Source organism: Zeus faber, assembly GCF_960531495.2.
Source record: "Zeus faber genome assembly, chromosome: 18".
Classification (NCBI taxonomy): Eukaryota; Metazoa; Chordata; class Actinopteri; order Zeiformes; family Zeidae; genus Zeus; species Zeus faber.
Window position 1 is genome coordinate 27,167,637 of NC_137210.1, and position 27,121 is coordinate 27,194,757.

Here is a 27,121-nt window from a genome sequence, read left to right on the forward strand (position 1 = left end):
GGGATATAGACATCTACACCTGGAGCGCCGAGGTGAGCCGCGTACCCAGACCGGAAGCGACGCCGGACGGGCTCGAAATTCCGAGTTTCCCGAGGTATCGCGAACGCAGCGGCGAGCCTGCGCAGTGAGGCGCGCTGGGCCCGCAGTGTGTGTGTGCGTGTCAGTGTGTGTGGGCGGGTGCAGAGCAGCGGAGCTCCGGGCGACGCGTCCTGGGTAAAAGGAAGCCACCAGGGCGACGGGTGTTTCTTTTGTGTTTCCCCCCCCTCTGCGCCATGGCCGCCGCTTCCTACGCGCTCGTCTTGTTCCTGTGCCTCCGCTCAGGGCCCGGTAAGTCCGCCTCTCCCCACGGTGCGGCGGCCGCGGGCCTCCTCCTCGCGGGGGCTCCGTCCGCCCGTCCGTCCGTCCGTCCGTCCGCCCGCCCGTCCGTCCGTCCGTCCGTCCGCCCGTCCGCCCGTCCGCCCGTCCGCCCGTGCTCCGGGGCAGCGGTCGACACGCGGAACGTAATCAAAGCAACCAAACAGAAGGAGCCGAACGCGGCCTTGGAGGGTTGATGTCATCACCCGGTGATTTCAACCCGCGTAGTGTTCACGTTTGATCCAGACCCGAATTGATCATTTATGGATTATTATGTTTCTGTTAATGTAATGCAGTGAGTCATCGTCTCAATGTACTAACTAAATATACTGTTCTGTAGTAACGTAGTACACACACGCTATAGAAGAAGAGTCTTTAATGATCACACAGCACAGGTCTCTGCTTTTAACCCATCCTGGCTTGTTTGGGGGATAACCCGCCCGGAGCACGGTGCCAACAGCGCACCGCTGCAATGCACTGCTGCTGCTTCTTCTTCTTCTTCTTCTTCTACTAATGACCATTTTGCAGTGTACTAAGCACTTAACCTAATGTATATTATTATATATATTATATAATAATATACATTTTACAACAATGTACTGTATATAGCAATGTGTGAGTGTGTATATACTGTATATATATTTTTTTCTCTCTCTTTTCAGATAAAACAATGAATCTGTTTTTTTCCATTGTACTAAGCACTTGACCCAATGTCACAGTCAAGTATTACGATGAGATTCTAATTCCCCTTTCCTGTCAGTGGACTACCGGAACTACTTTAACTACCTTAACTATCAAATATCTACCATAACTACCTTTAATGCCATAACTACCTTAATTACCTTTACCACCTCAACCTTAAATACCCCATGTACCAGAACTACCTTAAATACCAGAACTACCTTTACCACCTCAACCTTAAATACCTTATCAACCACAGCTACCTGAAATTCCACAACTACCTTGATCACATTTACCACCGCAATGTTAAATACCTTATCTATCAGAACTACCTTAAATACCAGAACTACCTTAACTACCTTTACCACCTCAACCTTAAAAACCTTATCAACCAGAACAACCTTAGGTACCTTAACTGCCTTTACCAATGCAATCTTAAATACTGTACCTTATTTACCAGAACTACCTTCAATTCCATAACTACCTTTACCACCTCAACCTGAAATACCTTCTCAACCAGAACTACCTTAAAGACCATAACTACCTTAACTATCTTTACCACATCAGCATTAAATACCTTATCTACCAGAGCTACCTTGAATACAAGAACCACCATCACCTTAAATACCTTATATTCCAGAACTACCTCAACCTTGAATCTTAGCTACCATAACTACCTTAACCTTGAATACCTTATTTACCAGTACTACCTTAAATACCATAATTACCTTTACCACCAAAACCTTAAATACCTTATCAACTAGAAGAAGAAGAAAGAAGAAGAAACAGTCTTTAATTGTCACACGACACTCCACAACACATGCTTGCACACACACACACATGCACATGCTTGATGGTGGCCGGTGAAATGGCTCCTCTGCTTTTGACCCATCCTGGCTTGTCCTTCCTCCGGGGGCACAGCCAGGAGCAGTGGGCAGCATACGTGGACGCGCCCGGGGACCAGGTGATAAGTGTCCATCGCTGGTCAGACCATGATGGGTGCATGTTTTTGGTGGGGGTCCTTACTGACGTGAGGTGGAGGAAACCCCATGTGAGCACGGGGAGAACATGCAAACTCCACACAGAAAGGCTCCTGTTTTTTGGAAGATAACCCGCCGGAAAAAAAAAACCAGGAGCCTTTCTGTGTGGAGTTTGCATGTTGCATGTAGAACTACCCTTACATACCATTACTACATTATCTTAACTAGCTTTACCACCTCAAAATTAAATACCTTATATACCAGAGCTACCTTAACTACCTTTACCACCTTAACCTTATATACCTTATCTTTCGGAACTACCTTTAATACCAGAACTACCAGAACTATTAACCTTAACTACTATATCTACTAGCTACCTTAAATACAAGAACCACCTAACCTTAAATACCTTATCTACCAGACCTACCTTAAGTACCGTAACTACCTTCACCTTAAATACCTTATCTAACAGAACTACCTTAAATATAAGAACCACCTTAACCTTAAATACCTTACCTACCAAAACTATGTTAATACAAGAACCACCTTCACCTTAAATACCTTATCTACAAGAACATGTTAAATACAAGAACCACCATAACCTTATATACCTTATGTACCAGAACTACCAAAACCACCTCAACTACCAAAACTACCTTAACCTTTAACACCCTATCTACCAGACCTACCTTGAGTACCGTAACTACCTTAACCTTAAATACCTTATCAACCAGACCTACCTTAAATATAAGAACCACCTTAAATACCTTACCTCCCAGAACTACCTTAAATACCTTATCTACCGTAACCGCCTTCACCTTAAATACCTTTTCTACCATGGCTGCCGTAACCACCCTAACTCTAGTGAAGGTTGTGTCAGCTTTCGTCACAGCTGCAGCCTGTGACTGTGACTTGCTTGTTCAAGTTCAAGTTCAAGTTCAAGAGATTATTTACGACTCGATGGCCTCCTGCACTCCTCCCGCTCCTCCACTCTGCAGCCAGGATGGTGAGGGCTTTGCCCAAAAATGACTTGAGATTCATTATGGGATTACGGCCTAAAGATGAGATAATATAGTGCGTTAAAGATCCTCCGTAGGGGAAATTGAGGCGTGATAGCAGCCCAGTGGGGAACATGGAATATCAATAAGAATCTTTTAAAACGACATACCCTCGGGGGGGGAAAGAATCGAGCCTAAAATGATGAACTTGTTCCATATCCTCCTTTGCTTTGCCATCCGACTCAGCCTTGACCCGCCCTCCTCCTCCGCCTCCTCCTCCTCCCTCCTCCAATCTCTCAGTGGAGGGGTTTGATGCTCTGCCAAGACATGAAGATAACATTATTTTGGGTTTGGGAGAGGCAGACTCCCGTGGTCCTCCCGGCAGGGGGGCCACAGCTGCAAACAGACCCCCCCCTTCAACCCAGACGTTGGACTTTCTCTGAGCGCAAAACAGTGAGGCTCAACAATCGAGCTTAACCCAACAACGCAGATGAAAGTTTTAAAGAGTCGGAGCCAAATATTTACCAAAAAAAACAGCTAAAAAAAGGACTCTATTGTCCGAAGTTTCCGGCAAATGGCGCTCACACTGAAGTTTTACGACAGAGGGGGAAAAGTGCATTTTTCAATCAAACTGTAGGTGTGCCAAATACCAAAAACGACATAGTGCGACACTAATGTGTTGTTGTTATTATTATTATTATTATTATTATTAATAATAATAATAATAATAATAATAATAATAATAACAATCATAATCATAATAATAATACCACTCACTCACGCAAATACAATCACAATTTTTTCAATAATGCTGTAATCTATCCATACATTTTATATATTTGACCATTTCTGCTTTGTATTTTAGGTTATTTGTGTATATTTGACAATTTGTTTTTTTTTATTGTATTTTTACCTTAATTTTGATCATATATTTTAAGATTTTACATTTACTCACATTGAACATTGCAGTTGCAGAACATCCAGTTAATTTGCCTCAACTAATGAAAAAGCAGCCAATTCACATTTTATTTATTACATTTTATTTATTGTGGGTTTGAAATGCCCCTGAAACTTGGAAGGAAACTTACGAGTGTTCGAACAAACCAAACACAAAATCCTGGCGGGGAACTCTAATAATTGCGCTCGGGTGTTTATGTAATAATGGCGACACCTCCAGTGAAAATCAGTAGAAAATCCAGTTTGTTGTTGTTTTTAAGGTGACCTGGATTTCAAAGTTCAAAGTGTTGTATTTGTCACGTGTACAGTACAACACAAGGTCATTCGGTACAATGAAATTCTTGGGGCATGACAGGCAACAACTGCGTAGTGGGCATAAAAAGATAGAATATTAAGGAAAATATAAGGAGGATTTTTTTTTTTTTTTTTTTATTAAGTCGAATGTAAAAAAAGTAAGAGTATGTTACAAATACGGCCATGATGTCGCAGTGTATGCAAGAGGTCGCAGTGATTTTGCTTCTGAACCGGCTTTGCTGTTTCTCTTAATTCCGGTCCAAGCTTAAAGTCTGATTTTAAAGTTGGCTTTCGGTTTTTTCATTCACCGGAAAGACGGAATACACCGCCTAACGCCTGGTTGGACTGCGCAGACAACTTGGACACAAAGGGTCAGAGAAGGGTATTACGGTGCTTACAACAACGATCTGACTTATTGAAACATCATTCTATACAAAGTTACTGCAGTCAGTGGCACGCGTACAAGGAGGGAATTTATGATCTACTTCTGGTTTCGCAGCTGGTTTGACAAGACTGACGGGATACGTGTGGTATTATGACACAGGTTAAGTTCCAGCAGCCCACACCTTTATAAGCAAGCCATAAAAATGTGTGCTCTATGGAGCTTGTTTCTCCGCTGCCTTAATAGGAAATAGATTTGCCGACAGACTTGTTAAATCCTGCGCTGTAGGCGCTAGATGTTAAAGAAACGCTGGTAGGTACAGGGCACAGGCCCGGAAGTGGCAGAAGGCAGGATACACCTTTATTGCCTGTCTCAAGGGACATGTATTTGTGAAGCCATTATTACAGTTACAGTCTCAAAAATGCTCTACCCAGATTTCCGGAAGATTTTAATCAAATGTGGGGAAATTTGAAGCGAGGCTTGGTTGAACTCAGTCAACTCATTTTAAGTGCCATTCAGGGGTGGACTGGTAATCTGGCAAACCGGGCATTTAGCCAGTGGGCCGACACACCTTGGGGCCGATACCATTTTTGATTTAGAAAAATAAAATAAAAAATAAAATAAAATCTCAAGTTGTCCAACGGGCGGTCCATAAAGCAGGGACAGCGGCCCATTGATTCATTTTCTGGGGTTGGGCTGGGGACTGGGCTGGGTTTGCTGGGGACGCTGGGGTTGCCCAATCACATCTCCCCCCATCCTCTGTTTCTGGTGTTAGAGCTCCATACCTCCGCAGCACAATCAAAGCAGGGTTTTTGTGCCATTATAAAGGAGTACACAAGTCTTAAAAATTGACACATTTTACAAGGGCATATTAACAGAATGAAATGATAAGTTCTCGTGTATGCACTTTTTTTCCATGCCAAAGAAAAGGTAACATAAAAATAATGTAAAAAATTAATAGAAAGTACGCCTACACCGGGAACTCAATGCTCACCCTCCTCATGAGCACTCACACTCGATCAGAGTGGGTTTTAACGGGGAGACTTTGTCAGTCGCCCGCTTCGCCTTCGAAGGGCCAAAATGCCAGGGCCAGTTAGGGCGCTAGATGTTAAAGAAACGCTGGTAGGTACAGGGCACAGGCCCGGAAGTGGCAGAAGGCAGGATACACCTTTATTGCCTGTCTCAAGGGAAATGTATTTGTGAAGCCATTATTACAGTTACAGTCTCAAAAATGCTCTACCCAGATTTCCGGAAGATTTTAATCAAATGTGGGGATATTTGAAGCGAGGCTCGGTTGAACTCAGTCAACTAATTTTAAGTGCCATTCAGGGGTTGGGCTGGGGACTGGGCTGGGTTTGCTGGGGACACTGGGGTTGCCCAATCACATCTCCCCCCATCCTCTGTTTCTGGTGTTAGAGCTCCATACCTCCGCAGCACAATCAAAGCAGAGTTTTTGTGCCATTATAAAGTCACAAGTACACAAGTCTTAAAAATTGACACGTTTTACAAGGGCATATTAACAGAATGAAATGATAAGTTCTCGTGTATGCACTTTTTTTCCATGCCAAAGAAAAGGTAACATAAAAAGAATGTAAAAAATGAATAGAAAGTACGCCCACACCGGGAACTCAACGCCCACCCTCCTCATGAGCACTCACACTCGATCAGAGTGGGTTTTAACAGGGAGACTTTGTCAGTCGCCCACTTCGCCTTCGAAGGGCCAAAATGCCAGGGCCAGTTTTTTGTCCCAGTCCAGCCCTGGCGCTGCTTCAATTGGTCAACGGTCAACAAAATGCATTGAGTTTCACAGGTCAGGCAATGCTGATAATCTCTGAACCTTGGTAAGCTAGATAAAAAGCAAGTTTCCCCCAAAACTCTATCAGTCCGTTAACATTGGACAGTAGACATATCATTTTTTCACAATTTTGCACAATAACCCAGCCACAAGACAATGACTCGGGACAACTGCAGGAAACAGCTGATACACCACTGGGACCTTACAAGTTGGTGGTCGGACTTCCTTGGACCACCATCTCCATCCGCCAGTCATGCGGGATATCTGTGCTAACTTCTTCTAAATTTAGAAGCACTCTAGGATAGGCGATAGTGGCGCCGCCCCTAGCGGTCGCCTACGCCGGCGCTCCGGTTACTTTCTCACTCTTTAGTATTTTATTCCTTTTTTTATCACAATGTTCGCCAGAAAAACATCAACAATTAACTCATACGACCACGATGCACTCATGGATATAAAAATTTCGCTAAACGAACAACTTTGGGACTTTTTATCCGTGGGAGCAGAGTGGCCGGCGGAAATCCTACGCGGGAACACTCGCAACAACAACTACAACAAAAATGGAGTCGCTGTTCCACGAGCCGGCCCACGGAGGAAGCACCGAGGTAAACGAGGCGGCATTCGGGTCAGAATGAGGACGCAACCTTACCGTCCACCTCTGCCAAGCATCCTTCTTGCCAACGTCCAGTCCCTGGAGAACAAGATGGATGAACTTCGAGCGAGGATTCAATTCCAGCGTGACACGAGGAACTGTTGCGTCCTCTGCCTGACGGAAACATGGCTGAACCCACTGGTGCCGGATGAAGCCATACGTCCAGCCGAGGCCTTCTCCGTGTTCCGCGGCGACAGAACGGGAGAGTCGGGGAAATCCAAAGGTGGAGGCGTCTGCCTAATGGTAAACAACCGCTGGTGTAACGCCAACAACACCAAATTCCTCTCCCACTCCTGCTCGCCGAACCTGGAACAGCTGACCATACTATGCCGTCCATTTTATCTCCCCCGGGAATTCAGCACGGTCATCATTACAGCCGTTTATATCCCACCGCAAGCGGACACCGACGCAGCTCTGTCGGTTCTGTACGATGTGTTGTGCGGATTTCAGAACAGACATCCCAACGCGGCTGTGGTGGTGACTGGGGACTTTAACAGGGCCAACCTTAAAAAAGTTCTGCCGAATTTCCACCAACACATCACGTGTGCCACCAGGGGAGACAGAACTCTGGACCATTGTTACAAGAACGGATACAAGCCCGTGTCGCTCCCTGCTTTCGGGAAATCAGATCACGCCGCGATCTCGCTGCTTCCTGTTTACAGGCCTCTGATCGCGCGGGATCTGGTGATGACGAGGGAAGTGAAGCGGTGGACGGACCAATCAGAGGCTGCGCTTCAGGACGCTCTGACTGACGTAGACTGGGACATGTTCCAAACAAGTTCAAGTGACGTCAGCGAGTTTACGGAGGCTGTAGTAAGTTTTGTGGCTACGCTCGCGGATGAAATCGTTCCCACGGTGAAAGTTTGGATATTTCCAAACCAGAAACCATGGGTTGATAAATCCATCCGCTGCGCTCTGAATGCACGCACGGCCGCTTACAACGACGGACATGTATCTGGTAACATGGACAACTACAAAGCGGCGTCGTACAATCTGCGGAGGACGGTGAGGGACGCTAAACGGACGTACAGAGACACCGTGGAGCTGCAGATGGAGCGGGGGGACACCAGACGCTTGTGGGAGGGGCTGCGAACAATAACAAACTACAAGAGCAGCTCCTCCCCAGCCACGAGTGTGGACGCCTCCCTGGCCAACCAACTGAACTCCTTTTATGCGCGGTTCGAGTCTGGCAGCAGCACCGCTAGCTCGCCGGCTAATTGTAGTTACACCGCTGGGGATGAGCGCGCACTCTCAGTGTCCGTGCACGAGGTCAGGAGGGCTTTGATGCGGGTGAACACCAGGAAAGCTGCAGGCCCAGACGGCATATCTGGGCGAGTACTGAAGACCTGTGCTAACCAGCTAGCTCCGGTGTTCACCACAATATTCAACATCTCCCTGGCTGAATCAGTGGTCCCATCCTGCTTCAAGAGGTCCACCGTCGTTCCTGTCCCGAAGATCGCCTCTCCAACCTGCCTGAATGACTACCGTCCGGTGGCCCTCATATCGGTGGTCATGAAGTGTTTCGAGAGGCTGATTAAGGATTACATCTGCGCCTCCCTCCCCCGCACCTTGGACCCGTTGCAGTTCGCGTACCGGCAGAACAGATCCACGGATGACGCGGTCTCCCAGGTACTGCACACCACGCTCACGCGCCTGGATGGCCAGAAGGGGGCCTATGTGAGAATGCTGTTCATTGATTATAGTTCAGCTTTCAACACCATAGTCCCCACCAGACTGGCTGTCAAGCTGTTGGAGCTCGGATTGAATGGTCCGCTGTGCACCTGGATCCTGGACATCCTCACAGGCCGCCCCCAGGTGGTCATGGTGGGGAAGTACATGTCAAGCTCCCTCACCCTGAATACAGGATCCCCCCAGGGCTGCGTCCTCAGCCCCCTACTGTACTCCCTGTACACACATGACTGTGTGGCCAGGTCCAGCTCCAACACCATCAAGTTTGCTGACGACACCGTGGTCGTGGGCCTGATCACCGACTGCAATGAGAAGGCCTACCGCGAGGAGGTGGCTGACCTGTCACTCTGGTGCCAGGACAACAGCCTCCACCTGAACGTCAGCAAAACCAAGGAGCTGATTGTGGACTTTAGGCGTGGATCACAATCGAGGACGCACGCGCCCTTGTGGATTAATGGGACTTCTGTCGATAGGGTGAGCAGCTTCAGATATCTGGGAGTCCACATCACAGAGGACTTAACATGGACTGTTCACACAGACACTCTGGTGAGAAAGGCAAGGCAGCGTCTCTACCACCTCAGGCAGCTGAGGAAATTCCGGGTCTCGGTGAGGATCCTCAAGTCCTTCTACTCTGGAGCAGTGGAGAGCATCCTGTCAGGCAACATCACTGCCTGGTTTGGGAACTGTACTGCCCAGGACAGGCGGGCCCTGCAGAGGGTGGTGCGTTCAGCTGAACGTACCACTGGAACTACCCTCCCCCCCTTGCAGGAGTTATACACCAGGAGGTGTAGTAGCAGAGCCCGTAGGATCATGAAGGATCCTCATCACCCCAACAACGGACTGTTTCAGCTGCTGCGGTCAGGCAAGCGCCTCCGCAGTCACGCAGCGAGAACAGAGAGACTGAGACAGAGTTTTTTCCCGCACGCCATTTGAACTGTCAATGCTGACCTCACCAGGGGTCCTAACTGAGCCATGCACTAGGCTCCACTACCTACTATACTGTATGTAGCATACTGTACCGCATACTGTGTCACTGTTCAGGGTTGTTCATGATGCCGTATTGCTGCGCCGTACTGTTGTATACTGTGCTGTATTATCCCAAACACTACCTCACACTATTCACATTCACACGCCACTTTAATTCACATGCCACTTTAAATGCACATATCTGTATATACATAGCCATATTCCTTCTATCTATTCCATTTTATTTCAATTTATTTTTATTGTATTTTATTCTAGATATTTTTATCTTATTCTATAAGTATTCCACTTACTGTATTACGTTATAGGAGTCAGTTAGTCGGTCTATTAGAAAGGAATTTTGTACTTTTTATTTTATTTTATTTTTTATTTTTTCCTAGGACATATTGTGCGCTATCACCGGGTGCGTTGCATTACATTTCACTGCATATATGTATGGAAGTATGTATATGTATGTGACAAATAAAAATCTTGAATCTTGAATCTTGAATCTTGAATGCTCTATGGATCAGCGGCAGTTGTTTCCACTTTTCTGCAACAGCTCTGACTGTTAGACGGAGCGTTACAAGTGTCTTCACCTGAGAGCTATTCAGAGGAGGTTGTTAGTTCCCCTTTCTTGCGGTCCTTCATTAAATGCCCCACCACCAGACAAATTAGAATTAGAAACCTCTACTTCTCTGTTTTTTGGATTTTTATTTTTCCTGATTATTAATTTGTGTTTCATATTCCAAAGCTGCTGACATTGAGATGCAATGTGCGTGGAGTGGCCGTTCAAGTTGTATACTCTCATTTTTGTGGTTTCAGGTGCGGGCCGCCAAAAGCAGACTTCTTATTGAGCAACAAGAAAGTGTTTGTGCAAATCCTCTGTGTGATTTTTATTCAACCATTAAAAAGGAACTATTCTTGCTTTACACTTATATACTGCGGGGAAACAAATGGGTGTTGATTCTGCACAGCAATGTTATCCGGTTTCTGAAAAGAGGATTTTAAGCCGTGGGTTTGGCTTTATGCTCACCCCCACCTTGGCAGCACAGAGCTTTCTAGATTTGTGCGTCTACACTGCATGTCTAGTCTATGCCCTCAAATAAACCAATATTTAAGCCTCAATATCTTACAATCTTTCTGGAACAATAACATCCTTAGGTTGACCAAAGTCATGGGACTGGGATGGTTGAGAGACGATCCGAGCCACGTGTGGACTTGGGGGCCTTACGGCATTTCCTTGTTCTTCCTGTTCATTGCAGTCCAAGCGGAGGTCCAAAAACCACAGAACCTGACCATGGCCACGCTGAACACCCAGTACAATCTGAAGTGGAGCTGGCACAGGCAAGACCAGCCCGACGCCACAGGCCGACACACAGTCACCTTCACTGTGCAGTACCTGCCGTAAGTCTCAGGATCCCTCCAGCTTGTCTTGGTTTATAGTTTTTAGCCAATAACACTCCCTCTCCCCATACATACAACGATCTGCCACAACAATAAAACCACCACTAATAACCACTAATATTGTGTAGTCCCCCCTCGTGCCGCCAAAACTGCTCTGACCTGTGGAGCCATGGATTCTGTGTCCCGTTGTATCTGACACCAAGACCTTAGCAGCAGATCCTTTAAGACGTGGACATTGCGAGGTGGGGCCCCATGGATCGGGCTCGTTGTTCCAGCGCATCCCACAGATGCTCCATCGGATCGGACCCTAACCCAGCCCATCTGCATGATGTAGAAGAAAATGTGATTCATCAGACCAGGCCACCTTCTTCCATTGCTCCATGGTCCAGTTCTGACTCTCACATGTCCATTGTAGGTGCTTTCAGGGGTGAACAGGGTTCAGCATGGACACTACGACCAGTTCCATACGCAGCAAGCTGCCATGCACTGTGTGTTCTGACACTTTTCTATCATAGCACCGTTCACTGTTTCACCCCTTTGTGCTAGTTCTTCTGTGGGATCGAACCAGACGGGCTGGACTTGGCTACACACATGACTGTATGTATGTGACAAATAATCTCTTGAAATTGAACTTGAACTTGCATTAATGAGCCTTGGGAGCCCATGACCCTGTCGCCGGTTCACCAGTCGTTCTTCCTTGGAGCACTTTTGGTAGGTAGTAACCACTGCATAGCAGGAACCTGACCAACAAGACCTGTGGTTTTGCAGATGCTCTGACCCAGTCGTCCAGCATCACAATGTGCTCCTTGTCAAAGTGGCTCAGATCCTTACGCTGCTTCAACACATCAACTTCAACAACTGACTGTTCACTTGCTGCCTCGTATAATAATAATATATAACACTATATATATATTTATAATATATATAACACTATATATATTAATAATATATCCCACTTCACCTTTCAGTGGTTTTAATGTTGTGGCTGATTGGTGTGTATACAGTGACAATGTAATCATATAACCAATAACTAACCATTATCTTTACATAAATCAAACCACTACCATACCTAGGTTTGTAGTATTTTGGCATCTGGTGCTTTGGCGGTGACCCAGGTTTCTGTAAAGGTTAAAAATGTCGGAAGTGTTATTTGACCTTTACATTGTTCAGGTTGGGTGTTTGACTCATGAGAGCCACTGTTGGTCACTTTGGGTGTGTTATTAGAGGAAATAATGTCAGGAGGTAGAGTGATGATTTTTCTTTTTGCCTTATATTTAATGTTGTGTCTTTAGGTTTAAAGTACATTACTATTTCTTTCTCATATTGGGTTCATCTTCCGGCTTACCTCCATTAGTAATTGTATATGACCATTTTACGGTTTATTTTTCTGGCTCACTGCTATTTTTATTTTAATTATTTTATTATTTTTCTGTCATTTTTAGGTTATTGTTTTTGTTTATCATAAGGCTTAGTGTATCCTGACATATTTTATTATCTATGATTAACTGTTGGATTTTATGTACATATCCAACATTTTCCATATATTTCCATTTTCTTGTTAATATATATTATTACTATTTTTTCCATTGCTTTATTATTTTTGCCGAATTTTTTGTATGTAAGCCATCGCTGACACAGCAGTTTCTCTTCGGGGGTTGATAAAGTATCTTATCTATCTATCTGTCTACAACACGGCGTTATGCTCAAAGTGTCTTCGTTCCAGGAAGTACATGGAGTCTTTTTCGAAACCGGTCTGGACCACGGTATGCAAGAGGACGCCTCACACCCACTGCGACCTGACCCCCTCCAACCTCTACTTCCATGGGATCTACGTGATCCGCGTGTGCGCCAAGGCTGGTGGGCTGCACTCCGAGTGGGCCAAAGAGGATTTCTGCCCAGACAAAGACGGTACGGAAGGAACGAGGATGGATGAAGGATGAATGGATAGCCAGACAGATAAGTGGATGGCTACATAGATAAATAGTGCAATATATGGACAAATATACAGTAATTGTACACAACAAAATGTCAATAAACCTAATGATGAACAACAAAATATAACCTACAAATATATGCTATGTTTTTCAATACATAGTGTTTAAGTAAAACAGCTATGAATTTTGTTCGTGGACGGACTAATCGTTACAGAGGAAATCAGAGACAAATACTTTAGCTTAACAAAGTATTTAATCTTGTACAAGAGGATCCAGGGTGGTTCAAAAGGAGCAGTCTCAGTGTAACAATAAAACAGAAAGTCACAGAGGAAATGCGCAATTTCTCACTGGTGAGCTGAGCTTTTATACAGTCTTCTTGCAGAGGAGAAGCCGGGCCGGGCCGCTGGGATGGAGGTCAGCAGATGTCAAGACGCCCCTGCATAGAACATGCTGACATGACCGTCTCATTGATGGGGCAGTTTTCGTTGAGACCGACCATATGTTGATGTTTACAGTACTTTACGATCGAGACATGTTGCCTCCCTCCTCTTTGCATCAGGGCACAGAAAGTGATTAGTTTATGTCCTTTTAAAGACTTGAACTCTTACTTAGCCTTGAGAAGAAGAACAGAGTACACATATATCGTACAAGAATCTAAGAGGAAAAACACAACAATAAAATTTGAACTCAGCTTAGCCTACAGAAAGAGAGCAGAGTACATATACGTCATACAAGAGTTCATATAGAAATATAAAATTCTTATCAAACACAGAAAACAATAAGAATAAATAAAATAAAAATAGAAGTTACCCCAAAAAATTAAAATAAACCCGAAAAATTCATACACAATAACTAATGAAATAGACCTAACAGTGAACCAGAAAGATTAACCTAAAAACACTACAAAGATAAAAGCTTCAAAATAAAAAGTGAAAAAGAATAGAAAAATGGACAACAAAAGAATAGAATAAAACCTCATAATGTAAAAAGTCAAAATGAAGAGTGAGCATACACCCACCCTTCTATCAACAAGTTCACATTCTGAAAGTTGTGCTATTGTTTTGTTTTGTTTTTTGTTGTTGTTTTTTTTGTACCAGGAGAGGAAGGGGGGGGGGGGGTTAGATGGATGGTAGGAGGGTCAGGAAAGGAAAGAGAATGATTATATCTTTCTCTGAGATACGCTGGCAGCTCAAGTACAGCCTCCTTTAAGTCAAATGGACTTCTAAAAGAAGAACGTGGCTGCTACGGGCCTGCATTCAAAGGACAGTTTGGCAGCTTTCCAGACCCAAAGCCCAGAGGGTGGAGGACGGAAAACAACGACAGGACTCCAGCACTCCCTTCCAGGGCAGGCGGTCGGGCTCGCAAAGGCTTCTGGGTTGCCAGATATGACAGAAAAAAAACAAAAACAACTCCATTCTAATAAGAAGATAATTCGCTGAAGAATGGTCGTGATCCTTCATGGTCTCAATTGATGACCCCAAATCTGAAAATTAGTATAATATTTACCTTTTTTAATGAAATGCATTTTGCATGTTTTATTTTTTTATTTTAATGCTATTTTGTATATCTACTTTATTTAGCTTTTTTTGACCCTGTTTCTACATTTATTTTGTTATTTTAATTATTCTAATTAATGCAAACCACTTTGAGTTACATGTTGTGGATGAAAGGTGCTATACAAATAAATATAATTATTATTATTACTAAAAAACAGAAAAGGAAAAAAAATAAAGTCCAAAAACAATTCATTATCGGTCAGTAGTTTTACACTAATGAGCCATCTTATATATTTATCTACTGTTTATATTTAGTATTTTAATATTTCATTTAAGGGCCACCGGTGTGGTCATTTGTCGGACAGTCAAATTAATTGGCATATCCCTTTAACACAGTCTCACAATGCTGTGCACACTGCAGAAAACCAATGTCAAAAAAAGGAAAAAAGCTGTGAAGGAAATTATACTATATTCTTAAATACGCATCCAGAAAACATTAAAAGTTAATTGTTTCATGTGACTCAATCCTTAGAATCAGCGGTTTTCTCTACGGAGAAGAAAGATGAAGACTCATACACACATCTCTGCGCAGGACTTACTCTCTTGTTTTTTTTCCAAGATTTTCTGGCTGGTTAAGATCCCATTTCTTTGGTCAGATATTGTTAATATGCAACTGTGTTTAACACACAGTATAAGTCAGTGAGTGGAGACCTCTTTGACATCCAGGACCGTCAATTCCATCCGCATTAGGCCACAGACCCCGTTTGATAAGACTGTGTCTTGGAACCCACACTGAGAAGAGTTGCATGGTTCCATATGATTGGCTCCAAACTTCCATACCTGTCTTTTTTTTAGGAGAAGAAGAATCTTTATTTGTCACACAACACACCACACTACAACACATGCATATATATACACACACACACACACACACACACACACACACACATGCTTTTTTGGGTGGTGGCCGGTGAAATGGGGCCTCTGCATTACACCCATCCATGGGCTTGTCCTTCCTCCGGGGGGGCAGCCAGGAGCAGCGGGCAGTGTTCGACGACGACGCCCGGGGACCTGGTGACGAGTGTCCATCGCTGGTCAGACGGTGATGTGTGCATGTTTTTGGTGGGGGTCCTTACTGAGGTTAGGTCAGTGAGCACGGGGAGAACATGCAAACTCCACACAGAAAGGCTCCTGTTTGGGAGATAACCCGCCAGAGCACGGTGCCAACAGCGCTCCAGGCGGGAATCGAACCCAGGACCTTCTTGCTGTTTCTATCAGTGTAGTTGAGAAGAAACACATAGTTGACGTAAAACCAAAACTAAGACCAAAACAGCAATTATTGTACATTCTCTGAGTTGAACTACAATTTTTTTTTTTTCCTGGGGACCCCCAGGAATCTCTTGAAGGACCCCCTCCCCCCACGACATCAGAAACCACTGGTATGAGAGCAAACGTCCTATTCGTATGACGTTATAGTAAAATAACCCGAGGCGTTCTGTGTTCCCTCCCCCAGCGGCCCTGGGCCCTCCCTCCCAGGTGGTCCTGGCTCGGGCCGGGGCTCTGCTGGACGTGGTAATCTCAGACCCGCTGACCAGCACCAACGGCTCCATGCGGGAGATGCACAACAAGATGTACTTCCGCATCCGGTACTGGGAGCGCTCCAGAGACGCAAAGGTACATATACCTCGTTTGTTCAGACTTGTACCGCATGTCTGATACCATATTTTTTACATGTCAAATAGACGTATGTGTATGTAAAACTAACATACATATTATGGCTTCCTGGTGGCTCAACCAGATGCCGGTGCCTGCGGCCCTTTGCTTGCTACCCCCTATTTCCCTCTCCACTGCTCTCTGCAAGAAATGCAAAATAGAAAATAAAATATACATTAAAAAAATGTTGTGTGCGTGCCTGGTACTGTGCAAAAGTTTTAGGCACTTGTGAAAAAAATGCTGTAAAGTGAGGATGCTTTCAAAAATAATGCCATGAATAGTTTTTATCTATCAATTTATGATACACACAAAGTGCGGTGTACAGAAAAACCCTTAATCAAATCAATATCAAATCAATAATATGCTGTTGCCGTTCCGAGCCTCTTGGAGAAGTTGCCAGGGTTCTTCTGCGGAGGCTCGGGTCTCGATCGCTCGTGTCCCTTCGTGCGCTGAAGCTCGATGGATGAACGGATGAAGATGGATGAACAAAAAAAACAAAAAAAAAAAACACCACCACCTCAGGTGACCACGTTAAATGATCGTCATTGAACGGACCTTACTGAGGACGGTTGTTGTTTCATCAGCAGAGAAATAGAATTAAAATTATCGAATTCAAATTTAATTAAGTATCAATTTGTGCTGTTATGCACCACAAATTAAATTCCAGTATTTATTCGGCGAAAATTGGCGCTTCTCTCAAAATGCCATTCAAACATTTATTTTTATGAGCCCACCCAAAAACCACACCTTTATTTCCTGCTTGCACTTCCCTTTTCGTCCCTCGGCCCCAAAGAGCCATGAGCCTGGCACCTGGCGGAGCCTGGTGGAGCGTGCGTCCTGGGGGGTCCTGGGGGGTTTAGGCACCACAGAAAAAACCCCAAGGCAGACATGTTGGTCCATTCATAAATTTTTATCTTATGTATATTATTGTATATGTATGTAGCATTATACACAGTAACGGCGCAGTGTCTGTGGTACTTCATGAAAGAATAACAGTAGAAGATAAGATAACACTTTACTATTAAGTGAAATTAATACATTTACCTGATATTCTCAACAGGGATTTATAAAGTTGTATCTTATTTTATTAATCAGGGGGGTTTTTTTTAGGACCTCTAAGATAAGCGTAAACATCAAAGCGAGATAAGTGGATTTTCTTTATGATTAAAGGAAAAAAAAAAAAAAAAACCGTGGAGTTGTGATTGGAGCCTGTAAGCTCTTCAGCAGCTGCTCGGTATGAATGTCTGAATGCAAAATTGTTTTATTATTGGTCCTGAGGGTCTTGTGGGGCGAGGCGGGGGGGGCATGGAGGTATTATTGGTTATTGTTCCCTTTGTTGTTCTTGTTTCTATCGTGCAACATTCTGAATAACAACGCAGGTGCAACAACCACAAAAACACGTGGTGGGATCAAAGCGAAACCACCGGCACCACCGCGTCTCAGCGGCTGCTGGATTACCCGCTTTGTCTTTTTGTTATTTTTCTCCTCAAGACGCGCGCTCGCCACATTTCCTATTTCCTGCTGGTGCCACGACGGCAGCCAAATGTCACGTCTGATGCGGAAAGCTGAGTTCTAACAGCGAAGCCCTCGATGCTAGCCACGCTGCATTTGAGTGTTGGTTTAAGGGCTTATAGTACCGTATGTAAAACCAAGTCATATCAATCTACCTCAGAGTAATTGACAGTATGTAAAACCAACATCCATCTCTGAGCTGCTGACCGTCCTTCCTTGTTACACCATTTGAATAGCACTCCCAGCAGGAAGAACATTCTGTGTTTGTCTTTGGAACCATGTGAACCTGTGCCAATACTGACATCACCCCGTCAGTTGCAATGCAGCTTTAAAGGATAGTGTAACACAGGGGTCTCAAACTACAGGGCGGGGCAGGCCTGCAAGACAATTTTAATGGTGCCAGCGACATAGGGATCATTTATTGATAAATCTGGCCCCGCAAATATTTTTTTTCAAATCACGATACTTAATTGATACACACAAAGATACTTAATGTTAAAAAAATAAAATAAACAGTTACATAGGGGACAGTATTACGAGGCAATTCACTAATGTGCAGGGGAAAAACAAACATATATAAAAATAAAGGAAAAACAGGCCGGTTTTCCCTTGAAGTTCAGCGACGCCCCCCTAGAAGAAAACAACCTGGCCAGTGGCTCCCTGGTCATTTCAGGTTGAGACCACTGATGTAACCAGTCTCTTGTCGGTTGCAGGGTAGAGATGGACCAGGAGGCAGGGAGAACACAAACCAGCCTGGCGTTTATTCAAACACAAAACAAGGTGTTTGTCTTTTCAAACAAACCTCATCGCTAATAACGTTGGGTGCGGTCTGGACTGGGAGACCAGCCCTGCTGTCAGGAGAGAGAGGCGAAACCACAACAGCTTTGTAAGACTCTCCGAATAACCTCAATCTCCCGCAGCTGCGTCCACGCTCGGTTGCCGCTGCTGGCTCCCTCCACCTGCAGATGCCGCCAAAACCCCTCCCCACTACCACAGATAGGTTCACTATTTTTACGACTCAGGGTCTCACTAAATGTTGGCTCCAATCATGCATAACTGTTCACAGCAACAACCTCGCTGAAGGTGTTACCATTGAGAAACTTACCTCTCTGCTGCACAAACTTACCACTCTGCTGCAGAAACTTATCACTCTGCTTGGCCGCCCAGTTTCCTGTTGGGGATGTGTGTACTAACATTGAGAGTGTTAGAATTTGGATTTTACTTCCCTGTGTAGCCGTAAGAGATTGATGAATAGATTGATATGTTATTCATTCAAATGACAGCGACAAAACAGCTCACATCAAAATAGGCAATAAAAATGAAGTAATAGAATAAAAAATAGGCTATTATAGGTTTATAATAAAGCAGTTAGTCATACACAGTAAAAAGATATGGCAATATACACTAGTGATATACAAACAAAAATCTCAAAAATAGCAGAACAAAAACAAAATACTTTTTCATAAAATTACCCAAATAATTACATTTACAATAAAAATGTGGTCATATACAATAACTAATGAAATAAACCTGGCAGAGAACCAGATAAAGCTAAAGATAAGAGAAAATAGTGAAATACTTAAGCATTAAATATAGTTTAATATTATATAATAACACAAAAAAGCCAAAAGAATTAACCGAAAGCACCATAAAAATAAACCTAAAAATGCCAACAGAATGTTGGCAGGGAGGTTAGGTATTCCTTTCCGTCTTTAGGGTATTTCTAGGGTAGATAATGGCCTCAATGCACAAAACGCAATTTTAAAAGTGTTATTGAATCAGCTCCCCCCTTCGATCCTTGTGGAACCACAACGTTAAGTCCCCTTGTTGTGGTGGTGGTGGTTGTACTGTGTGCCCCGCCCCCAGACCCTGCACCCCCACGTCCTGGACACGGACGTCAACCTGGTGACGCTGCCCGACCTCCAGGCCTGGACCTCCTACTGCGTGAGCGTCCAGTCACGCTTCGACTTCTACAACAAGAGCAGCGGCTTCACCGCCCCCCACTGCATGCAGATCGAAGGTGGGTGGGTGGGTGGATAGATGGAAGGATGGAGAGATGGATGGATGGGTGGAGGGATGGATGGGTGGAGAGATGGATGGCTGGATGGATGGATGGATGGGTAGAGAGATGGATACAGTCGGGGTCTCAGCTACAGAGATCTCTTGGTTGCAGTGATTGGTGGTGCAACAAAATAAGAGGCCGAGGGTCCCATCATTTTTGTCCGGGACATTTTATATTTGTTTTCATGATGTAAAATATCCTGTTGAATCAAAAATCAAAAGCCAAGTCTCATTCCTATTAAATGTGGAACAAACAATGGTGGACGCCAGTTACTTTTGTAAGTTTCAAGTTATTTCAGAGAAAATTGTGCGTTCTTCTTCTTTCGTCAAAGGGCACCGACAAATCTTGTCCCGGGTCATTTTAGAATATGATTGATCTCTTTATCAATAATTGATCTCTGAAAACCTTGTTTCAATGAGCTGTAAGGGTGCCAACACATTTGTCCACGTCTGTGCGTCCATTATCAGCCTGGACGCCATGTTGTTTGTTGTCATGCCACCATTTTCCTCTCGAGTGAAAACCACGTCATCTTCATATGTATCTAAAAATCTGTAGTACAATGAATTACTACAGAGTTCTGTGAAATATTTGTTCTGTAGAAACGTTCAGTGTGTGTGTGTGTGTGTGTGTGTGTGTGTGTGTGTGTGTGTGTGTGTGTGTGTGTGTGTGTGTGTGTGTGTGTGTGTGTGTGTGTGTGTGTGTGTGTGTGTGTGTGTCAGGTGCAACCCCCTGGTGGCAGATCGTGCTCTACTTCCTGCTCTCCCTGGTCCTGGGCTTCGTGGTGGTCCTGCTGCCGCTCTACCTCTTCTTCCGGTGCTACAGGACCCTCAAGTCCTCCTTCTACCCGTCCATCCAGCTGCCCGCACACATCCAGGAGGTAGAGACCACCGCCATTGGCGCCCTGCCCCCAGTATATCCAGAATACACCACCCGTGACCGCTCCATCTTTCCCTCTCCCTCCCTCCCTCCCTTCCAGTATCTCTGTGACTCCTCCCCCGGCTCCGACGTGCCCCGCCTCCTCACCCCGGACTCTGAGGCCGAGCTGGTCTTCGACAAGGTGAGCGTCTGTCCCGAGGCGGTGCTCCTGGAGATCCACACGCCTCCGCCTGCTGCCGTGCCCGCAGCGCCCCCCTCAGGCCTGGAGCCGGACTGCAGGTCAGTCATAGTGTGGAGAGAAGGTCGTCCCCGCTCTGCCGATGCACAAGTATCAGACAATACCGGGCACCGTCCCGGGCTTGTCTGATATATTGTTCTATTTCCTGAACAATACAGGCCGCCAGGTCCGGTTCATGACATATATTGATCAACATGTAATTTTATATATGTTGATCAATATACACATGTGGTTTTTCGGACGTAACAGGTTTTCCCAAACTCCGCTCTGTGGCTTCCTCGTGGTCTGTGAATGAATTGCATCTGCTTCACGGCGAGAAGATTATTTTTTATGTATTATTTTTCTTTTTTATTTGATTATTATTTATTATCTTGTTTTCTTTTTCTCCTTAAATGCACTATTCATTCACTGTAAATGATTAATTCCCAAATATCTATAAAGCACTTTGAGCTACAAATTTTGTATGAAAGATGCTACACAAATAACTTTATTATTATTACCGTTTTATTATTATTATTATTATCTTTTACATTTTTTTTTATATTTCTGTCTGTCTATATGTATTGTATAAAACATATGATTGTGTGGGCCAGTGGTGGGCTCTGGTATTCAGCCAGAGCTTAGTCTGCCAAACATTTGGGGATGAAAATCCAGTTGCTTTTCTATAATATCTGACTTTTTTTTATAGTTTTTTTTTTTTTTTTTGTTATTATTGATAATAATAATTTGAACAGATTAAAATGTCTCTTTGGTTGCAGACACAGCCGGCAGGGCAGCGGGGGCAGCGGTGACTCGGGGGTCTACTCCACGGAGGGGGGCTCCGGCCAGAAGCTGCTGCCCAGCAGCGCTCAATCCTCAGCTGGGACGGGGGAGCCCTGGAGGGACCCCGTCTCCACCTCCACCCAGGAGCAGCTCAAGATGGAGGACATGGGCCCCAAGTGGCGGGCGGGGATGCTGGACGAGGGCGTCGGGGACGTGTGCGTCTGAAATGCACTGTGATTTTTTTTTTTGTGAGGGGGGAGAAACGACTTTGAAAGACGTGGAAACCCCGACTCTAACCTTTAAAAGGATTTTGATGTTTCTCGCTATCTCCAGTCCTTCACCCCACACGGTGAAAACAGACGATTGTGTCGTCCAACAATTTGGGTTGGTTTTTGTTGTTTTTTGTTTTAAAGAGGACTGCGGTAGTTCCATCCGCCCCACGCCGCTCAAGTGGCGTTTCCAGGGCCCCCCAGCACAGAGACACAGACGACGGTGGGTTGTAGGCACCAGTTTATTGTAGAGAGGGGGCTGGGTGGAACAAGCCTGGAGCAGATGGAGCGTGTCCTGACGGGGCTCCTCTCAGTGTGTGCGTGGACGGGGTTTTTGAACCTGCCGCTGGTGAGCCCAACCAACAAACCCTCCTTCCACACACCACAAGGACCAAAAAAAAAACACAAAGAACCGTAAAGGAAACTGGAAACTTCTTGAACATCCGTTACAAAAAAAACAAAACAAAACTGAAAAGGTTTGTATTTGTGCCGTTGGCGCTGTTCTCCTCCACCCTGACCTGGGATGCGGAGTGGAAACACCTGAAGCCGCGAAGAGGAGCACTTTTGGGATCCACACACACCTCAGCCTCTACAGGGTCCAGACAGGAGGAATCTCCCATGTTTCCAAAGGGACTGCGTCGTTATTACACCTAAAGAATAATCATTTTTAATAATATTTGATCAATTAAATAATAAATAAATAATAGTTTTTCCTCGAAATTCCACATGGGCGCACAAATGGCCTTCTGTAGCGCGTGCCAAGGGGTGGAAGGTTATGGTGGGAAAAATATGTATAAAATAAAATTCTACATGGACATATGAATAATAATAATTATACATTATTATCCGATTGTCCTTAAGCGCAAATGAGGCGTCTCAGATTCGAGGTCGGTTGATTCAGCGTTGCAGGCGGGGTTTTTACCTCTCGGAGCCCGGAGGTGCTGTCCGTGTTCGCCGCACGGAAACTGGGTTTTTTGGATCCGTGGGGGGGCCTCCGCCCGCCGCGTCTCCGACTCCGTCGCCTCCCTGTCCCGGCGACTTCCCGTCCTCGCCGAGAAACCCCAGAGGGACGAAGGGAAGGGTTTTTTCCGGCGCTCCCCCGGCTGTGTCTGCGCGTCCGAACCTTTGGGGGAACCGCCGCTCGTTTGGGTTACTCCGCCTCGTCCCGCTGTGTGTAAATAGAGCAGTGTGACCACGCCCTCATCGCTCACTTTTTATTCCGTTTGTTTTTCGTTTTTTTTCGTCCAGTTACGATTCTCGTAGAATCTTGGGGTCTGTGCCAATTTTCTGTTTTTGAATCACGTGGTATTTATCTGTCTTACTTCCGCTTTTGCTTTGTTTTTAAGATTCCTCTCAAGTTGCACAATACCTTCAACCGTCTGACGGGGAGAGATGATTACGCGGGGGGAAAAATAACGTGTGTGCAACGAAAACCAAGCTGAAGCCCACGCTGCAAGATTTTCCAAATTCTAACAGATGTTGAAAGTGTGACACACATACACACACACACACACACACACAGTATCAAAGTGCACTTCAGTTTTGTAGCTCGTGGTGTGTGGGGCGGGGCCATGGCCAAAATGGCCTGATGGTCTTGCAGCGTGCGCCCCCGCTTTCCCCATACTCATGAACGGCGTGGTCTTTCCGTAAAACCGCTGCCGCGGTTCCTCAGACGTTTGGTACTTTTCGTGGTGGCGCTGCAGCACCGCAGGCCATGGCGGGCGGCGAAAGGGGAGGCGGTGGCGCCTGCGATCCCCAAAATACGAGTTTCATACTCAAGCATACTGCAAGACCCTGAAACGTAAGACAAATCTCACAATGGAGCAAAGAAAATAATTTAGAATTTGGAACCGAAACGGCTGACGGTCGCTCGGGACGTTTCGCAAATTATTTGACTGGAGTTTCCCCTGTTACCATGGAAACAACAAACGAAAGAGAAAATGAAAAGAGAAAGCGACATTTTAAAGCCTTAGAAGCGTTTTGCTCGGTAGTGCCTTGCTCCAAAGCAGCCAGTCAGTGGGTTCTTGTGGGTGGAACCGGGCGGAGCTGTAATGTAAAGCGGTGGGAGGCGACGGAAGCCGCTGCGTCGGCTCCGCGTCGTGGACAATCTCTCTTATTAAAACACGTTACCCTCCGGTGTTGAACCCTTTGTTGGCTCCTTCACTTTGCCTCCCACGAGCTCCACCCGCTCGTCAGCAGGTGCAGCAGGTGTGCCGTCACGATTCATGCAAGGTCAAAATTGCAAGGCCGCGCCAATCCACTCTGGAAGTGGCGACCGCGGCAACGAGATCGTTACGCTGTTTTGAGAGAGAGACTCCAAATTATAATGCAAATGATATTTTTCTCTGATTTTCTGAAATAGTCGATGCAAAACAGTCAGTATAATTTAAGTCATCAACCGTTAGGGTATAATTCTAATGTTATTGAACAAACCTCCCAATGATAACAGTATTTAAAAAAAATATATTAAACTCAAGATGCGCTGTTCCAAATTATTATGCACAACAGAGTTTCAAAAACATTTTATAGGTTGTAAAGAACTGAAAATGGTCATTTGTTGAATGTGCAGCATTAGGAGGTCATATTTACTGAAATCAAAAGCTATTTCAATCAAAAACATCTTAACAGGCCAAGTTCCATGTCAACATAGGAGCCTTCTTTCAAATCACCTTCACTATTCTTGCCTCCATTGAACTTGTGAGTTTTTGGAGAGTTTCTGCTTGAATTTCTTTGCAGGACGTCAGAACAGCCTCCCAGAGCTGCTGGTTTGATGCAAACTGCCTCCACCCTCATAGATCTTTTGCTGGAGGAAGCTCCAAAGGTTCTCAATAGGGTGGAGGTCAGGGGAGGATGGGGGCCACACCATGAGTTTCTTTCCTTTTATGCCCATAGCAACCAATGACACAGAGCTATTCTTTGCAGCATGAGATGGTGCGTTGTCAGGCAGGAAGATGGTTTTGCTACGGGAGGCCCGGTTCTTCTTTTTGTACCGTGGAAGAAAGTGCTCAGTCACAAACTATCTACTTTGCCGAAGTCATTTTTACACCTTCAGGGGCCCTAAAGGGGCCTCCCAGCTCTCTCCCCGTGATTCCGGCCCAAAACATGGCAGCTTTGTTGGGACATGGTGGCCATCCACCAACCATCCACTACTCCATCCATCTGCACCACCCAGGGTTGGTCATCAGTAAACAAGACTGTTTGAAAATGAGTCTTCATGTATTTCTGGGCCCCCTGCAACCCTTTCTGCTTGTGAGCATTGCTTAGGGGGCCCCAATAGTAGCTTTATGCACAGCTGCAAGCCTCTGGAGGATCCTACACCTTGAGGTTGGTGGGACTCCAGAGGCACCAGCAGCTTCAAATACCTGTTTGCTGCTTTTTAACGGCATTTTAGCAGCTGCTCTCTTCATCCCATGAATCTGTCTGACAGACAGAAAGCTTCCTCATTCTGCCTTTATCTGCACCAACCCGTCTGCTCTGAATCAGCCACAAATCTCTTCACAGTAAGATGATCACGCTTAAGTTTTTGTGAAATATCTCATGCTTTCATACCTCGTCCAAGGCATTGTACTGCTTGAGGCTTTTCGGCAGCAGAGATCCTTTTTCTTTCCCATGTTGCTTGAAACCCGTAGCTGCTTAATAATGTGGAACGTCCTTCTTAAGTCGTTTTCTTTGAATTGGGCTCACCTTCAAACTAATTATCACAGGTGTCTGAGGTTGAGGTTATGAGGTTATGAGGTTACATTTCACTGCAATTACATTTCACTGCATATATGTATGAAAGTATGTAGATGTATGTGACGAATAAACCTCTTAAATCTTGAATCTTGATTTCAGTGATGCAAGGAGCCCTGAGACACACCATCCATGGGTTGAATTGAAAAACAAAAAATGTAATGTTTAGGACACTTAATTAATTTGCATAATCATTTGGAACGGTGTGTGTGTGTGTGTGTGTGTGTGTGTGTGTACTGTATATACAGTATGTATGTAAATCAGAATCAGAAATACTTTAATAATCCCAGGGGGAAATTACTTTATTTTTTTATATATATATATATATATATATATATATATGTATGTATGTGTCAGGTTTTCCCCTTTTCCAAGAGATGGAACGTTGTTTGGAGGCCTCGTTGAGCTGCGTTCAACAGCTTAGTAGAGGTTGGTTCGTCAGGGAGGACCTGGAGGAATCCTTCCTGTTCCTCATTTCTTCATCATCAACATCGTAAAAAATATTTCAAAAGCAAGCTCTAAATACACTCATAAGGCGTTAAACACACACACACACACACACATACACACACACACACACTCTCTCTTGACAGTTTTGGGTTCTTGTTTCCTGGATCACAGCATTTTCAAGGTTCCAGGAGCACGTTTCAAATCAAACGTCTCTCCTGAGTCATTGAGTTGGGAAACACTTTGATCTGGAGGTAGGGTGCAGTACAAGTTCAGACCTGCAGCAGCTCTGTGGGCTACATGAAGTACAGAATGAATTTAGAGGACATAGACACTAAATTCATAATATATACACAAAAACAAGTAATAAACAGCCCAATACAATAAAATAAGTATTAAAGTAATCATTCAATAGCTCAATAATATAGCATATTTATTGTGTATATATTATTATTATTATTATTATTATTATTACATTGTATATATGTATTGTATAGATGGATGTTATAAATATACAAATGGTCAAGAATAAATTCTAAAAAAGTAAACCGATGAACAAAATAATAAAATAAGTAAGAAAGTAATAATCAACATCTCAATAATAAAGCATTTTTATTGTAGCAGCTCATTGGGGAATATAACCTACAGAGTGAATGAAGAGGATATAGAAGAGTGTGTATATACTAATAAAATACATATATGAAAACTAAGTAATAAACCCCCGAATCCCGATGAAACTGATTTTAAGGTTCCAACCGAATGTCCAAATGAAAAAGTGATGTGGCCCGAACCATATCATGCTGGATGTATGGGATCCGTCCACTTCAGGGACAGAAAAATGCAAAAATTAAACTAAATATTGGCTTTTTTTCAAACATCCTTGTTGGGCGGGCGTGACGGACACAGGTGAACGCAAATACATTGAATGGCT

General features: G+C 44.6%; 1 protein-coding gene across 2 annotated transcripts; it reads left to right on the forward strand.

Moving 5' to 3' along the window:
* Positions 1 to 223: 223 nt before the first annotated feature.
* On the forward strand, positions 224 to 25,812 carry LOC307243797 (interferon alpha/beta receptor 1a-like). 2 transcript variants are annotated; one of them, XM_080018750.1, is made up of 8 exons: positions 224 to 327; positions 11,008 to 11,149; positions 12,873 to 13,057; positions 16,093 to 16,253; positions 19,671 to 19,824; positions 20,586 to 20,743; positions 20,843 to 21,021; positions 21,739 to 25,812. In XM_080018750.1, exons 1-8 carry the CDS (start codon positions 273 to 275, stop codon positions 21,965 to 21,967), a joined length of 1,263 nt encoding a protein of 420 aa, XP_079874876.1. In that variant the 5' UTR covers positions 224 to 272; the 3' UTR covers positions 21,968 to 25,812. The 2 variants fall into 2 exon arrangements, with proteins under 2 accessions (XP_079874876.1, XP_079874877.1); XM_080018751.1 differs by having other exon boundaries at positions 20,843 to 21,025; positions 21,745 to 21,897.
* Positions 25,813 to 27,121: the final 1,309 nt, after the last annotated feature.

Bases quoted from the DNA above. Each gene is read 5' to 3' on its own strand.
- LOC307243797 (XM_080018750.1), top strand. From the start codon at position 273: ATGGCCGCCGCTTCCTACGCGCTCGTCTTGTTCCTGTGCCTCCGCTCA. The intron at 13,058-16,092 runs GTACGGAAGGAA...TCCCTCCCCCAG, and splicing joins TTTCTGCCCAGACAAAGACG to CGGCCCTGGGCCCTCCCTCC. The intron at 20,744-20,842 runs GTAGAGACCACC...CCTCCCTTCCAG, and splicing joins TGCCCGCACACATCCAGGAG to TATCTCTGTGACTCCTCCCC.